The sequence below is a fragment of the Acipenser ruthenus genome, chromosome 28, assembly GCF_902713425.1.
Source record: "Acipenser ruthenus chromosome 28, fAciRut3.2 maternal haplotype, whole genome shotgun sequence".
Lineage (NCBI taxonomy): Eukaryota > Metazoa > Chordata > Actinopteri > Acipenseriformes > Acipenseridae > Acipenser > Acipenser ruthenus.
Window position 1 is genome coordinate 16387220 of NC_081216.1, and position 17986 is coordinate 16405205.

A 17986-nucleotide genomic window follows, 5' to 3' on the forward strand; every position below is an offset into this window, starting at 1 on the left:
GTGGAATTTAAACACTTGCAATAAAACAAACGCTTTTTCGGACGGTTTAGTAGTTTTGCTTTTCGCTCCTTGTAGCACACGGAAGCTTTCTCAGCTGACCCAGGTAGGTTCAAGCTTTGCTCTCTTTCCGGGGGAGTGCGGAACGAAGATGGCGGCGACTGTGGTGCGGTGCTGTGGGGAACTTTTGCGGAGATCGTGCAGGTTAACCGGGAAAATCATCCCCTCACCAGTGTACCTTCGAGCAGGTGAAAACCTATGTGGGGTGTGGGCAACAGGATTGAGCCTGAAAAGGCTAAACACCATTCTGTGCGTTGGGGAAATGTATCGAGTAACATACTGATACGGAACGTCAATGTCAAATTAAAGTTAGGAAATGTTTTAATATCATTGTATTAATTTGTAGAAACCTGTTTCTTAAACCTTTGTGCTCAAAGAAACATATTGCATGTGATGCTGTGGAGTAATGTCATCTGGTGTAACCAAAGGTCTGTCACACAATACAAACGCTTTGTTTTCAACGTCATTGTCACAGAGCAAAGTGAATGTTAGATCAAGTGAAGATTAAAGGCACAGATACATATTTTTGTGACCCCCATTCATTAAGTGTACGGTACACAGCGACTGAGGGGGCTCCTTGGCTTCAACGAGCTACGGCATCATTGTCCATCCTCTGTGTACAGAGTTGGGTTCAAGTGCATTTAAATGCAAGTGAAAACGCTTGTAAATCTTACAGATACAAATGCGCGTACCGCAGTTTCATTTAAATAGAAATGCGAATGCATTTGATAGATTGTTAAAATGCATTTGTCAAAATATATACTGAAACCCCTTTCCAATTGCAAACATGGAAGCTTTTCTCTATGAATTCAAACCACTCCCTGTTTATAAGCCACCTTTCATCAGCTCCTTATGTAATTAGTTATGTTTTCTGAAATGACTTCAAACACCTGTAAATTCTCAATTAACCCTGCATTTACTTTAACAACGAATCACAAATAAATAGCTGTGTCATTAATTGCACTTGAAGTTGGTTAAATAGTAACGTTTGCTAAATGCTTTTTAATAGATTATACACATGCCTTTGCCAAATGCATTTGAAATCGATCAAATACATTGCAAACGCATTCAAATGCAAATGCGGCGAATATTTCTTCATCGCATTTAAGAGCAAATGCACTGTACTTGAACCTAACCCTGGTACAGTTATACAAAAAAATATTCCTTGAGTGACTATAGCTTTATATGAATGCTTTAATGCACATTTATTTCATCACAATATTGGCTTTCCAGTTTTCTTATATGTTCTTTCCTCTTTAAATCCTTCTTGTCGTGCTGTCCCTGTGAACAAAAGAGACGCTCCTGTTATATGAAATATTATCCGCAGTAGAAAGTAATGTAAGTGTAATCTGCAAGTTTGGTTGTAGCTCTGAGAAGCAAAACAACAGTGAGCACCACTGCACAGACTGTTCCTTTCATAGGAAACAATGGACTGAGCAGTTTACAGTAAGCTGATTTTTATTTATTCTGGTCTTAGTGTAGTGGTACTCACCAGACCAAGCTTAAACCAATCCTTGGTTTACTTACCATGACAAACTGTCTACAGGCTGCATTATTGTTATTGTATTGTTCACTAAAAACAGCAATCTGAAATAAAGAAGCTCAGTTTTAATAGTGTAATCCATGTTTGCTAAACCAAATCTAATCCTTAAAGGTATTGGCAATTAATAACAAACCTTAGACCCTTTCATTGCTCATAACTTAAAACTATTTGTCCTGAAGATTGCATTCTTATGTGTGACATACAGCAGTTTCAAAATAGTGTGTTTTCTTTCTTTATTTAAAAAAATATATAAGATCCAGAGTAAACCAAATCTTCAAATGTAGATTTGTGTTTGCATGTGTTTGATGTAAACTGAATTACATATTACTGGACTTCACGTTCCATATCAAATGTACAGAGTAATTTTACATTTTTAACTGTGACTAGATGCATTGAGAACACTTCTGTATTCAAAAGCAAGAAGGGAAAAAATGTGTAGACTCATAAAATGCAAGTGAGCACATGTGCATATTATTACACTTAGTAATATACTATATGTATTGAGAAACATTATTGAAAAGCAAGAAGAGTTTTTCATTAGAATCTGACACAAAGGGAAGTCTGGCAATGTGCAGGAAAAGCACATGTTTCTGAGTAGCTAGCTATGTGAGAAAAGGCTGCAGTATTCAAGACTGCAGAATTTACTGTGATGAAGAAAAGTATCTAATTTGATGCATTTATGTCTTTAGGGTATTAGAGAACAGATTTTGCTGCAGGTGTCTTGAATTTAAATGTGGCAAACATATTTTGTAGATGGATTCATGTATTTCTCGTTTTCAGGTTCCCTGTTGTCAACTGCTGTGAGGCATCAAAGTTCGCAGAAGTCTAAACTGATTCCTGGGTAACTTAAAAAAAACTAAAATATGATATATTGTTGTGTTATTGACATATTCTTATATTAAAGATCCCCTAATCTTGTGTGAAGGAAATCTATTTTCATACCTTTTATTAGCAGTATTATTACTAACAGCACTTATGTTGTGTTGAAGACGCCTTTGTTCTTCACATGTTTGTTTGAGATGACAAAGATTTAAATATATAGTTACTTCAATGAAAGTGAATACCTTTGATCTAATCAAAACATGCTATATTGTATTTGAAAGAGTTTAAATTTCTTATTACTGGTACCTAATCACTTCCTGTACTGTACTGTAGGTCACATTACCAGATATTACCCTATATAAATCCTATCTTCAACACAGGAAGGGAGTAGGTACCAGGAAGCAAAAACTTGTATCCTGTAATGTTTTTTAAATAATTGGCATTAAAGTAAGATTAACACATTTTCTTTTTTTTTTAATATTGGGATTTGTTTATCCTTGAACTTGCTTGCCTTCCTTGATTCCTGTTTACGGAGAAACCATGTGTCAGTGTGACCTTTCAATTCTGTTTAAGTCACTCAGCCTATCTGATCCCATAATCCCATATTTTTGCCACATTCAATGCTGCATGGCATCCAAACACAATCTGTACTACATATCAAATCCATTGTAATTATTTGCTCAAAATAGTATGTTTGTATAATTAAAGGTATGTCCCAGAAACCTCCTTATCCAGACCACCTTGGCCTGAAGTGACACTCCCGGACCTTTCTGAGGTGACAAAGCAGCATGCAGGTACAGTAACTGGACTGAATTGCACTTACTAGCTGTAACATGGGAGAATGTCTTTGAGCTAATGATACTGTAGTTACTTTGTTTTTCCCCCCTCGTGACATGGTTGAAAATATTAAAATGAATCTTTGCTTCGCAGAGGTTGTGCAGAAAGTGAACAGTATTGTTGCAGCAGGGCAGTACGGCAGGCTGTTTGCGGTTGTGCACTTTGCTAGTCGTCAGTGGAAGGTAACAAACGAAGACTTGATACTGATAGAAAACCACATAGATGCAGAATGCGGGGAGCGAATCAGAATGGAAAAGGTACCGTTATTATTTGCTTCTGACTATACTAGAACATATGCTTCATACCTTCAGCAAGGCCATTTTCACCATATTTTGATACATATAGAAATGAAAGTCACTGCGTATACTTGAAAAGTCCTTTCTGAAACGGAGAAACAGTAATAGGATAATTGTTTTTACTGCTTGGAGGGGTTTGCTACCTAACTGAATTTCTGTGCCTACTGTTTACGCCACTAACAAGAAACAACTTATCCAAAGGCTTGGAAACCTGATGAAAAAATGACATGGCTGGTCATATGGATTTCTTCATGATGCAGTAGTGACACCTGTAACGTGGCAGTAATATCCTAGAAGGGTGCTATGTACTAATGTTACTGACAGATCTTTTTATTCACATTGTCTAGGTATTACTGGTTGCTGGGGCAGACTTCACTTTAATAGGAAAGCCACTTCTTGGGTAAGGATTTTGCTGAAAATCACAGTATTTCTAACATTAGGGTTCTTTCTTTTCTGTGTTTATTTATGAGAAGTGCACAAAATACTGTAATACAGCACTCACATTTTAGAATGACATGTAGGTGACACAGATTCTTCATTAAAAGATCATTTAAACCTGAATCCGTTTTTAAATATTTAAATGTGTGTTTGCTATATGTACACATGCATCTGGGTTAAATTACCTTTCCATGGTATCCTCTACATCGCAATACCACCACTCAATCTCTAAATGAGAGAGAGGCAGTTCTGAATATAGAATGCAGTCATTTTTGATAGTACATGAATTCTATGTGTCTTTTGTTTAGCTCAGCCTGAAAGAAATAATAAAATGAGGGCATTGATCTAGCAAGAGAAGACATTACAGTTGTAATTCTAAATGTGAGTTCTTATTTGTTCAAAATAATGTTTTTTTAGTCAATGATTATGGTTTCTTTATGCATTTGTTCATGGTGTTAAAATGGAAAGAGGTTTAGACCCAGCCTAGTACAGCTATTATCCTTTATCATCAGACAGTTATTAAAGCTATTGAAAGGGTATGAATAGCCCAGTGAGAATAGAAAAGGTTACTAACCACGGTCAGCTGAAATTACAGGCAGTTCTATGAACCTAATATATTTACTTATCATTAAAGAAAAGATAATTGTAGGGGCTCCAGAGTGGCGCATCCGGTAAAGGTGCTCCGCGTGGAGTGCAGGATGCGCCCTGTAGCCTGGAGGTCTCCGGTTTGAGTCCAGGCTATTCCACTGCCGACCGTGGATGGGAGCTCCCAGGGGGCGGCGCACAATTGGCCGAGCGCCGCCCAGGGCGGGGTCGGCCAGGGTGTCCTCGGCTCACCGCGCACCAGCAACCCCTGTAGTCTGGCCGGATACCTGCAGGCTTGCCTGTAAGGTGCCCAGAGGTGCGTTGTCCTCCGATACTGTAGCTCTGGGTTGGGTGCATGGCGGGCCTGCAGAGTGAAAAAAAGTGGTTGGCTGACGGCACACGCTTTGGAGGACAGTGCCTCTCCCGAGTCAGTGCAGGGGTGGTAGCGGTGAGCGGAGCTTAAAATACAATTGGATATTCAGAGAAAAGCAGGGTAATAATTAATTAAAAAAAAAAAAAAGATAAATGTTTCCTTAATAACTCAAGCAATCCATTAGAAGATATTTTTAGAAGGCCACTGTATGATAGATGGTAGGCCTATCCAAAATGTTTCTGTTTCAGAAAGAGATGTTCCATACACTGGGCTTGGATATTGGGCATTTGTTCTGATTAATAATAGCTATTCTATTATAGTATGGATAGTTTCTCAAAGTGGTCTATAATGTTGAAGACTTTTGAAAAAACAAAAACATCTTACCTTCCAGTACTGTTTTTAATTATTGGTAGTTTTAGATAAATATAATTCAGCCTTTTGCCTTAAAAAATCCCTGTAAAAATCTAAAATAGTTCAATTCTGTTCGATATTCCCGAGTATCATCTAAGGAACCGATTGAATGCTGAATTAGATTGTATAAACAGATGGTTACTACCGGATTGTGCCGAGTCAACGCCCAGGGGGGGCGTAAAGATGTAATTAAGGCAAAAGTGTGAGGGGGCGTTGACTCAGGCAGGGTCGAAATTACAGGCTATTGCAGAGGGAGTATTTTTAACATTAGGTACATGGATTACGTTTACAATTAAGCTTGCTTAAAATTAAAACATAGAGCACACAGTCACGATGAAGAATCAAGAAGTGCTGTTAACATATTTAATGACTTATGAAATACAACTGTTTTGTCATTTCAAATCTTTTCACAAAAAAAAACATAAACTTTAAAGCTGCTGTGTCCAGCTAACGCTAAAATAAAAGTCACTACATTTAAAAAGCATATAAACATGTGAAATTTTCGGTCCACTAAAATAAAGGGCTTTACATAATATCTGCAAGTAAGAAATTGCAGGGTCCAGTTTGAAAACACAACACGAAATAATAAGTTAACATCTGAAGTAGCACTATAGCATTAAAATGTTCAATACAAAAAATGGTGTCTGAGTTACAAGCTCTTGCTGTGTCTAAAAAAATAAATAAAAAATACAAACTATAGATTGTAGCTTAACAACAGGAAAGTGTAATCAATCAGACTGCGGAGTCTGTATCATCTGATCCGAAACCGCCAAACTCCACGTCTTCCTTATCTGAACCAAAGATAACCGTAACCCTGAATCATTCATTCACTTGAGCCGCGATATTTCCCCTCAGGCATTATTTGTGCATGGTTATTAAAAACTGGAAATTAATGGTGAAAATGTCAGTTTCAGCTAAAAGTTGGGGTGGGGCAATTGTTCAAACCGGGGCGTTGACTCGGCAGAATCCAATATAACACAAATTAAATTGATGCATATACTGTATGTATTACTCTAATAAACACACAGACAAATTGCATAGGTTCCACATTTGAAAAACAAAGTAGCATCACTGAGGGGGTCAAACTAAAGGGATGCTACTGGTATTCTCTGCGTCCCTTACTGGAACAAGGAATTGGGATTTTCAAACAAGTTCAAAGCATTTTCGCATGTCAAAATTCGAGCAGTGGCAATCGGAGCTACTCAGAAAGACTAGAACATTAAGTTAAAGAAGAAAAAGGTGTTTATCAGTTTAAGCTCCTTGCTCTATAAATAATGGTTGAGTGAACTTGTGTTATTTCTTCATTAAGGCGAGACTTGGTGCGAGTTGAGGCAACGGTGATCGAGAAGACTGAATCCTGGCCCAAAGTACACATGCGCTTTTGGAAAAGACACCGATACCAGAGAAAAAGAAGTATGTTGTGTGACAGAACCGCAAAGTGATCAGTTTCCCTTCTATACGAAAACAAAGTTTGAAGATGATAATATTGTAAATACATAGGAAGTAGCAACGTAATGTTGTTTTAACACAAGACATATTAATGCACTGTTTGTTGCCTTTACAATAGGGAACTAGTCCAAAACTGTGGTTGACAGCATATTCAATTCTATGAGTTTGCCACGAGGACAAATACCAGAATTTCTGTAATGAGGGCAGTATAAAAAAAACATAATTATAGTCAAGACAAACAAAAAAATAATAATTTGGGGTGTTGTTTTTTCTGATTTCCCCAAGGTGTAAGTAAGTGTCCATTCCTGCCTAAATTTGCTGTGTTTATTTCAAGTTGAAGTCAACAAAGACATTAACTTTATCAGGAAACGGAAATGACACCATCGCTGGAAGTCACATAACCTCAATTACAGGCTCTATGCTATGCCTGCCGCATCCATTAAGATGGCACTGATATATCTGGGGTTATTTTCATTCTATTTGAAAATCCATTGCCACAAAAACTGCATTAGCAGGAAAACTATTGTAACATAGTTGGTACATTTTGTTTTAGGCACCTTTTTTAAGTAAGCCAAGTTTTTAAATCAATGTTCTACCTTCAGTTAGCTGTAGTGGCCTTGCCATTTTGATATCATTATCATTTTGTTACGGCAAACATTATAAAAAGGTAAGAGTCAGATAAGCAATGCAAATGGCATTTGATGCCACATGATGAAAGAAATCCTTCCTTGTCTCTAAATTGACTTCATTTTGTATTTCAGTAATTGTGCAGCCGCAGACAGTACTGAGGATCAATAGCATTGAAGTTGCCCCAAGCTTGTCCTGATCCTCTGCTTCACTGTTCCGGAAGAACAGATGTTGCTGATTTTGGAAGCTGGATAATGCCTTTGACCAGCTTGTTGTGACTAGCCAGTTTGATCACCATGTGATCCAATAGGGCCTGTTTGTATTCTGTACTGTGAACACAACCCCATTATGTATTTACAAGTAGAAACCAACCCCATTAAAAGGGTTTTACAATGATGCAGTCAAAATAATTTGTAATCATAATAAATTGCGACAATGAGTCACGGCTTCTTTCTATTCATTGAAATGTGCGTCTAGTAATTTATAGGTCCTTTTTGGCCCCTGTTTTATTTATTTTACATTGTTGAGATATATTCATAACTTTGTGACTTTCATTTCAGGAACAGTGCTGTCCCATCCAGATTGCAAATAATAATAATAATAATAATAATAATAATAATAATAATAATAATAATAATAATAAATAAATAAATAGTAATATTAAAAAAGATCTTTAAAAAATTTGTTTGACCATTTGTACTGGTCATGCTTCCTGTTATCTGTGTTTGCTGACTCGGATCTGCCCCGTTTCTGTATAACTGGCCTTCCTCCAAACATATGCAAGATTACAATCACTGAGAGGCCTAAAAGAGCTTATAAACTTTTTTATACAGATCACACACTACACTTTTTTTTTCTTTTGCTATAACCTTTATATATATATATATATATATAGGATACTAGCATTCATAAGGTTGATCCGGCAGCGCTACAGGCAGGTCTTGTGCTTTCTGAACAGTGTTGTGTCTGGAGCACAGCAAAAAAAGGGGGCTTAAACAAATTAAAATATGTGAGCTGAATACTAAATGAGTACGGTAAACAGTGTTGCTCTTAATTGTTTATTGTCCTTCTTATCCAGAGCCTTAGACTGTCCACAATTATAAATAGAATAAAATAAAAAAAAAATCATTTCGGGTACCAACGTCAGAGAAAGATCAAACATGTTTTGCTCCTGTGATGTCAGCTGATTCATGGTACAGATATCTTTGAAGTGAGACTTGTGAGTGCTGCAGTGGAGTATGTGGTGCACTTTTCACTGTAGAATACGTGGCCGACAGCAAGGATGCAATGTAGTGTGTATCTTCAGCAGGGAATTTCTCCCAAAAAGAGCAAGAAATCAGTAGAGTATAAAACGAATGCCAGCACAGAACAGCAAATACATAAAAATACTGCGAAAATCACTTCTAGACCAGTTATTTTTTTATGTTGTCATTAAGAGGGAAAGGAATTTTAACTATGTTGGCTGCACTGTATCCCACACTCATTTTATGTTCTGTGTTTAAGACCAGTTTGTTTACATTCCCCAATAAGTGTTAGCTGTAGGGACACAAACACAAAATTCCACCCTACAGAAGCAGGATTTGTTTTAAAATTCCTAATATTTCAGTCAGGAAGACTTGCAATTTAAAAACAACAATAAACGTGACTTGTTTTTTTGACTTGCTTGATTTTGGTGCTCAGCCTTGTCTGCTGCTTGGACATTTTGCCAGAGCTGAGACAGGGAGGCAGTCTGACTGGCAACCCCCCTGATGAGGCTGAAAGTTGGGGAGGATGAGGTAAACTCAAAGCACAGCACTGACTGCAAAGAGAGGTTTAAATATACTTGGCTTGAATATTCTTGGTAGCTGACATTAGCTGAAGGGTGACAGCTAGAGGCGCATCTTTTCATAGAAGAGGGTTCACTTGTTCGAGGAAAAGCCGTCATGTATATGTTAACTCCTGTCAGGTGCGGGACGGTTTGGGAGAGCTGCCCATTACTCCACAGGTACAAATGGAGCCTTTTTCCCCAACCAGGCTATTTACTATGGGAAAGCAGAGAATTGTTGCGTTCTTTTGTTAAACTGTTTATATAGTCCGGTAGATGGCACTGATAAAAATGGAGGTGTCTATTGTCAGTATAAAAGATTTCCTTTAATAATAACATACATATATTCATAAACATTGCATCTACTTCGCATTTGAACTCCACAATCTGACTTAAAAAATGACGTTTTTAATTTAAGAAGGATGTTAAGTGAGCGCTGGTATTTTATCAGTATATGAAACACAATTTAGTGAAAAAATGTGTTTTGTGGTTTTTTTTATGTTTGCTTCTGAAGCGTTGGACATTTACTTACAACATTCTACTCCTCGCGCAGCTGTACCTTTTTGGCTCGCAGTGAAACTTGTGAAGCAGATTTAAAAAGTGGACAAAGCTTTATTCATACAGCTACAACTGCCATTTGGGCATGTAAACCAACTGGACTATCAACAATTACTATTTCCTGGAAAAGTTCACAGGCTAAACTGGGTGAGAGTAGTAAACAAACTCCAGCGTTTTCAACTGATTATCAGTATTTTTTTCATTTTCATTTTTTTCCACTGACAAAGTTAATTAACGTGTTTTCTGAGGATGAACCTGTGGTATTTTAATGTAAAAAAAACTTTATTTTGTCTGTTACTTTTAATAGAAGATATGAATTAATGCCCTTGGTTTACTTTGCAAGGTCAAACCTACACAGATTAATAAGCATTATTTTATCTAATTAAAACAATATCCTTGTCAATTTCAACAGGGCTATATCGCCGTGTTATGAATTTGTATATGCTTGCACGTAGGTACTAGAGTTTTTTTTTTCTTAGGGACAGGTTGTTCGTTGTCCGGGGATATGGGAAAATGACATTACAATCCTAAAAGTATGTCCGTTCTTCCGCCAGGTATTCTTGCATATATATATATATATATATATATATATATATATATATATATATATATATATATATATATATATATATATATATATATATAGTTATTTAATTGAAACTAGTATGAAACTAAACAAAAAATGCAGGCTATTTAAAAAAAAAAAAAACAGTGAATCTAGTCTGTACAGTATGCACATTATTTATCTATTTTCATGTTAGGCCTATGATGTCATCTGATATTCTCAAGGGAACCTTGGCTTTATCAACTTTATTATGATCGTCAGTAGACACGTTGGCTTTGGAAATGTAAAAAAAACTCGGAGGAGGAGAGAGGTCCGCAGGGAGGCGTTAGTCTGTTTGGAGTGGACACCTCCAATGAGGGCTGTCAGGACAGCAAGCGAGCGAGCTGTCAGAAGGCTTCATCAAGTCTGAGAACCAAGGCGAATATTAAACTGGATACGACAAAAAAAAAGTCTTCTATCAATTTGAACAAGTCGGAATAGTGCGGAAAGTGGGAGCTAAAGACTGGTTTATGTCAGAAGACCATCGCTGCTTCTGTCCTGTGTTCGCTATGAAGCTGATCACCGAGAATGAAGCATGAGCTCTAATTTTGCTTTACCGAGACCTTTGAGGCGATCTGGAAGTCTCCCTGCCTCGAGGACTATTCGGATAGTAGTCTTGGGACAAGGCGCGGTTGGAAAAACAGGTAGTTGATGCATTTACCTTCTCATGTGCATGTTGTAAGTATGTGTGGGTGTTACCAATTCGGACGCAATCAAAGATATCGGAAGTGTTTGTTGTTGTTATTTTTCTGTTTATTTAAAGTTTGTAAATCACTCTAATAAAAAGTGGATTTGTGTTATCTCCGTCTTTACGTACACGAATGCAGTTTTAAAATAGGGCTTAAATAACAACAACAACAACAACAACAACAACAATAATAATAATAATAATAATAATAATAATAATAATAATGCATTTTCAAAAGTCAGCAAAACTGAAGCCCGTACTATACCTGCATGAACTGTGTTAATTATTTGTTGTTTATCAATACCTGTATTATTAGGCTGAATTGCAGAACTAGATCCTTCTGTTGCAAATGATCGCATTTTTTGTTTATGATCTCGTCATATTAAATCAGAATTATGGTGGGATCGTAACTTTATAAAGTGAATCTATGGCAGTGACAAGAACTTTTATTTACTTCAGGCCAAAGCTATACTGTATCTTGTTATTCATCTTATGGTTGTTATTTGTGCTGTTAATTGATGATTGATATGAAAATATGTTTTCGTGCTGTATTAATTATAATTTCTATGTAATACATAGCATACGTATCCTATTAGTAATGCTTCTCATATTTAATCAATAGCAATTCAACTGCAGTTAATAATTTCATGCTTACTACGCGCCTATTAACATTCCTTGCTGGCAATACACATTATACTATATCATTGTATTTTGTGTACTTCTGTATTATATGTTTAATTGTTTGGGGTAGTAATGTGCTGTCAATGTAGTTTGAGTCATTTGTAAGGTAAAATAACCCTGTTTAAACCATATTAATTTGTAACCTTTTTTTTTGTTTGTTTTTTTTTTAAAGTTGAAAGCCTCCTAGTTCGTTTTTGAAGTGCAGAATCGTGTTGGTTTTCCTGACTCTTAGTTTTTTAAATAGTATTTATTACTTTTAATATTTGTCTAAACATAAGCCTAATACCAATTGTAACAGTGAGATATAGTGCACAACAATAAGAACGCTGATAGGCTTGTAAATTGGGAAGAACAAAATAATATATACAGTATTTCCAAATGGCTTTTAATAGACCCAAGACATTTGGTTCCTACTGGTAACCGCTAACTGATGCAAGCTTCGCCATCTAACTTGAGAGGTCATGTGAAAAGTGGGGGTGTTGGATGAACCTATAATTTTTTTTTTAAACTATGGATTACAGTAATTAGAAAAGCAGAATTTGGAAGGGTTTTTGGTAAAATTGTAGTACTCAAAATCCAAAAGAAACTATAATGAAAAATGTATTGGAAATATTGGGATCAATATACAAATCTTTACTTTTTTTAACACAGTTTTTGTTGTGGTTTTTTATGGGGCTGCAGGTTAATTTACTATGCATTTCAGATCTGGATGCCTGGGTTCGAATGAGGCTAAGGTCACAATTTAAATTAACTGTTGGCCCCCAGTGGTCACCAGTGCACATCACAGAACCTCCACGCAGTTACATAGACTGTCTCATCTTCAGAGATGACCAGGACTCAATGGCACACAGGGGATGTTCAGGTCAGGATTGAGCTGCAGTCCGAGAGTTGGCACTGTACCTAAATGTGCCAGTGCCATTGTCAGTTACATACCATGAGAACTACATTCAGCAGCATTTAAAAAATAAATAAAACACTAGGTGATGATTGGTTTGCTATAAATTGACTAAGGTTCCTAAATTTGGGCTTGTAGGTAGGAGAATTTTTTATTTACATTTAAAAACATTTTTTTGAGAAACTATATACAAGTGGTTCTAATGCTGCATTATATTTCCAGTATTTGAAACATTTCTTTATGTTTTGAAGCCATGACAGTTCGGTTCATCACCAAGAGATTCATTGGGGAATACGATCCAACACTAGGTAGGTATCTGAAGAAAAACAAACAGCCTGTAGGCCTATACAGAGAGGAGGCTTTTCTGCTAATGATTAATGTGAGAATGAATGTGGTGGGATTTGAGGAACTGACTAGACGAGCAAAAGAATATTTCAAGACTGTTCTTTACCAAGTAAGCCCGCTGCACAGTGCTGTACATGTCACATGCACACTGTCAAACGGAAAGGTAACCCTAGACTGCTCCCAAATCTATCTCCAGGTGAAACATTTAATGAAATAGGTAACCACCATTGAAATTAGTACATCAACTGGAAATATGCAGACATGCATCTTTTAAATACAGTCAAAACTTGTGTTAATGTCACCCCCTGCTTCCTATCACCACATTGAAATGTCCGGCCAGAATATAATGGGAGTCAATGGAGATAAGTTCCTGAAAATTTCACTTTGGTTATGATAATATCAGTCACATTTGTTATGCATACAACTGAGTCCACCCCACTTAATATTACTTTGGGAAATAAAAGCACACTATTAGAAGGTTTACATGTAAGTAAGTTGTTGTACAGTATTGAAATGTTCCACATATAAGGTAGTAGCACAATACAGCATGCAGAACAATGCAATCTGTATGTTTACAATGTTCTTATGTTTTTAATTATTATTTGTACACATACAGTGTAGTAGACTATGTTGAACATTATTAAGGAGTACTGTTGTAATGAATGCAATACCTAGTACTTTTTTCACAGTAAAACAGGCATATTTCTTGTGTCAGCACTCTCTAATCTAGTAAATGCATAATAAAAGCATATACAATGTTTACTTTGTAATTTACAATGATTGTGTCAGCCACTTTAAAGTTTGCTAGGAAGTTCCACTGGCACAGAGAAGCTACAAATGGCCTCCCCTCTGCAGCATTAACCTGTGCTACTTGGTTCCGCAATTGGATTTATGTGGTACAGTGGCTCTGGGAAGAGGTTTATTGGTGCTCTGTATCATTAAGGCTCATGAACATCTATATAGAAAGATTTTAATTATAAACATATCCATGGATACTGTAAAATTGAGAATTCAGGAACCCTTAATCCCTGCAATGTTAATGTATTTCTAGAATATGGCAGTTACATATGGTAGATACATAGAATAAGGAATTTACAGGAGATAACATGACAGGATAGATAAATATACATTGAAAAATGAATTACTGTACTGCTGTACAAACATTTAATTGAGCATTTCAAATTGGGAACATAAACAGGAATAATATTAATATATTTGATAGAAACCCAAACACAGGTCTCAAATGTAACACATGTTATATTTTTTTTTAACCTGGTATCTGGTACTACATCGGGTTAAAGAAATCTGTTGAGTTACTTCAGCTGAAGAGTGACATTGTCCCCACCTGCCATTAGCCAACCAGCTGCTTCCCCTATTGACTGATGTGCTTTACAGACAGTAACAAGTTTGGACCTGAAAACACTGCTGAGGTGATGAGTGAAACGGAATAGATTCTTGAAAGTCAAGCTGATAACGTTCTTCAACCTAGTGTAGTAACAGATAGCAGATGTTGTAAAATGAAAATACATGTTTTCTATAGCATTCTTTCAGAACTGCACATTTTGAGGCCTGTATAATGAATACAAATTCACGTCACGTAAGCATTACAGAGTTTTGTTTTAGCTACACCCATAATGTCTCTGATATGTCCCTTTTTGATTTACAGAAACTATTTACAGACACGAAGCTGCAATAAGTGGAGAAGTTGTTCACTTTGAAATCTTAGACACTGCTGGTCAGGTATGTACAGTAGTCACTGAGGACTGTGTTCAGGATTTGATAAATGATGATTAAAGACACAAGTCATAGGACAATAAACAAATAAAAAATATTATGCAAATCTTTAGCGTATATAGTATTCCTTTGAATGATAACTAAAAGGTACTGTACATCAAGCATACTAGAAAATGGTTGTCTCCAAATACACAAGATGGCTTTTACATGGCAATTGGTTTTTTTTTTGGTTTTTTTTAAGGTCCTGGTTTTTAATAAAATCAATGATGCTCAGTCATTCGGCATCAGGCTTCAATGCAGAGCCGTCAGTGGGAGCCTGCTGTCCTGTATAATGCATGGTGGATGTGGAATAGTAATGAAAGTCATGTCTATTGCATGATTTAAAGCATGTTTCTAATCCTGCAAGCGGTATCTTCTGTATGGTAATGACACTCGGGATCTGATTGGCTGGTTTCTTTACAGGAAGAAGATGCCTTACTCATAGAAGAAAAGATTAAATGGGGCGATGGTTTTGTTATCGTGTACTCTGTGACGGACAGATGCAGCTTCGACGAGGTGATGAGGCTGTGTTTCCTGGTCAACCACATTCACTCCAACTCCAGGAAAGGGAGCAGCGACCCTCCGCCCATCGTAATCGTGGCCAATAAGCGGGACCTGGAGTTCGACAGGATGGTCACCACTGAGGACGGAGAGAACCTTTCCAAGGCCCTCAAACACCCGTTCTGTGAGGTCTCCACCAGGGACAGCTACGAGGAAACGGTGGTGGTCTTTCACACGCTTTACAGTGAAATGATGAAGCAGCTGAGCTCCTCTCCCACCTCCTTCCGCAGAAGAGCCGTTTCCAAACTGATGGATAAAATCCCAAAGATCCATGCAAACTCCACGCTGGGGTCCACTGGCAGGAGCTTTAGTTTCAATTCGTTTAGAGACTTGCTGCCTGAGTAAGTGAGCGTTTTAATGACCCTTTTCAAAAACATCATACATTATGGTGACGGATCATTACTGATGGTGAACTAGTTTGCTGGTCATAACTGCTGTACCGCTTGGAGAGGACTGTCACAAAGTCCCTACGTGTAGCCAAGGAGGAAGAATTATAACATTTGGGAAAGCATTTGTGGCAGATTTTGCGCCAAACAGGATGGCAGATTGCACTGCAAGTGGAATATAGTGGTGAGCATACAGTACAGATTGCTTTGTCCAGTGAGATGTATTTGATTGCATAGGGCAGGAATCTGCAATTCAGGTCATAGAAGGCCATTAACAGCCTTGGGACCTGATTGTAGACTTTATTGGTTCAATAGCACAATTAAGAATCTGGGAGGAGAACAAATCTTGTCATCCCTGGCATACTGTAGGTACTTTGTGACAAAGACAGTCCTGTTGGATTTTCACTGAATATAAAGTTCACTGATTACTGTATGAGGAGCTGTTTGTTTCCCATGATTGATAATGATGCATAGCTTGTTTATTCTCCGTTTCTGTTTTAGAAGGTGACTCACACTGTGAGTCATATTAGGAACAGACCCGTGGGATACTGCCAGTCAACGAAATGCCACTTCTGTAAAATCACTCACCAGATAGTATGCACACCCCTCAGTGTATCGTATCATCGTAAAGTTGGTATGGTGCTTATTTTGACACATGACAAAAAGTATAAAAAGACATCCAACGTTAGAAAGGAAACTGGTATAAAGGGGCAAGTATAACGCCTGAAAAACCTGACGAGTGGAAGTTTAGCAGCAGGAAATTTACAAGAGGCTTATACGTGGCAAGAACAGCCAAAACTGTAACTGCTACATACAGTTTTAAATGTACTGTATTGGTCAAATCTATAAGGGAATTTGTGATTGTGAACAGTAAAGCCTGGAATGTGAGGGAAAATAAAAAGCAGCCCAACAAAAGCACTTGATAACAATATCTATGTTTATGTAGCAACGGGTTGACAGTCGTAAAAGTCTTCGTAAAATACTGTGAGGGAACTGTCCTTCAATTTATTCTGCTATTAATGTGTAGTTTTTTATTTTATTTCTGCTTTTTTTCCCAATTTTTTTTTACCAGGTTTGCAAACTTCCAAGCACATCTAAAATTTGGATTTCTGAAATGAGGAAATGATCACTAATGGTGTGCAGCTGTGATTTATGTCCCCTCTGAAACTGTGATTTTGTACTGTATAGAGAATTTCTGTTTACTAAGTTACAGTTGTCCTAGTTGCAGAGGGGGCAGAAATAACAGTTGCACACCCGTAGTGGTTATTTCTGAAACATTCATAAATTCTGCTTTTAGAAGTGGTTGAATAAAGACATTTTTGCAGGAATATTTAGAATGGTAAATACTAATCTAAGCAGAAACACAAATATAGAATAATGTTATAATAGGACGTCAAACAGATACAACATTTTATATAAACAATAGTTACAGATTATATAGTATTACATAACATTGTATTAAGCATGAAACTGTTCTAGGCTGTTAAAGAAACCAACAATGTTATAGTTTCATGAATATGAAACTTTATTCAACACTCTCAAGTTTTGTAAACATATTTCTTTGGTTGAAGTAGGGTGCTGGAGACAATGCATTTTGTTTGCTGGATTATTTGTTAAATTTATTTTAAAATAAAGATTAGCCTGAACCTTATCAAATATCACTGGATTGTCATTAATGCATTTTGCAAACTGGCACTGCTGTAATGTAAAAGCTGTAATCTTTTCAGAATTTTTTTATTATTATTATTTATTTATTTATTTTTATTTAGTAGTCACCAATTATTTTATTATTTTTTCCCAATTTAGAATGTCCAATTATTTTTAGGCTCATCTCACCGCTACCACCCCTGCGCTGACTCGGAAGGGGCGCAGATGAACACACGCTGTCCTCCGAAGCGTGTGCCATCAGCCGCACGCTTCTTTACACACTGCGAACTCACCGTGCAGCCACCTGGTGAGCCAAGGACACCTTGGCCGACCTAAGCCCTCCCCCCTCCCGGGCTGGCGCTCGGCCACTTGTGCGCTGCCCCCTGGGAGCTCCTGTCCACGTTTGACACATTATAGCCTGGACTCAAACCGGCGACGTCCAGGCTATAGGGCGCATCCTGCACTCCATGCAGAGCGCCTTTACCGGGAGCGTTTTTGGAATACTTTAATACTAAATACATATAACAATTTGCAAACAATATGCATGACACATGGGCTGAGAGTCATATACTTCTTAACCCTCTCAATTCTACTGGACCTTTAAGT

The 17986-nt window shown here is 37.1% G+C and overlaps 2 protein-coding genes across 3 annotated transcripts; both read left to right on the forward strand.

Moving 5' to 3' along the window:
• The first annotated feature begins 45 nt into the window (after positions 1-45).
• Positions 46-7877, forward strand: LOC117435102 (large ribosomal subunit protein bL21m-like). Its single transcript, XM_034058048.3, has 7 exons — positions 46-245; positions 2381-2441; positions 3131-3216; positions 3353-3516; positions 3903-3955; positions 6672-6775; positions 7573-7877. The coding sequence occupies exons 1-7, from the start codon at positions 149-151 to the stop codon at positions 7635-7637; spliced, it is 630 nt and encodes a 209-aa protein (XP_033913939.2). The 5' UTR covers positions 46-148; the 3' UTR covers positions 7638-7877.
• A 2760-nt stretch (positions 7878-10637) lies between these two features.
• On the forward strand, positions 10638-17389 carry LOC117434709 (ras-related and estrogen-regulated growth inhibitor-like). Of its 2 annotated transcripts, none has more exons than XM_034057328.3 (4): positions 10638-11048; positions 12920-12976; positions 14680-14753; positions 15210-17389. In XM_034057328.3, the coding sequence occupies exons 1-4, from the start codon at positions 10940-10942 to the stop codon at positions 15690-15692; spliced, it is 723 nt and encodes a 240-aa protein (XP_033913219.1). In that variant the 5' UTR covers positions 10638-10939; the 3' UTR covers positions 15693-17389. The 2 variants fall into 2 exon arrangements, with proteins under 2 accessions (XP_033913219.1, XP_033913220.1); XM_034057329.3 differs by having other exon boundaries at positions 10928-11048; positions 12891-12976.
• Positions 17390-17986: the final 597 nt, after the last annotated feature.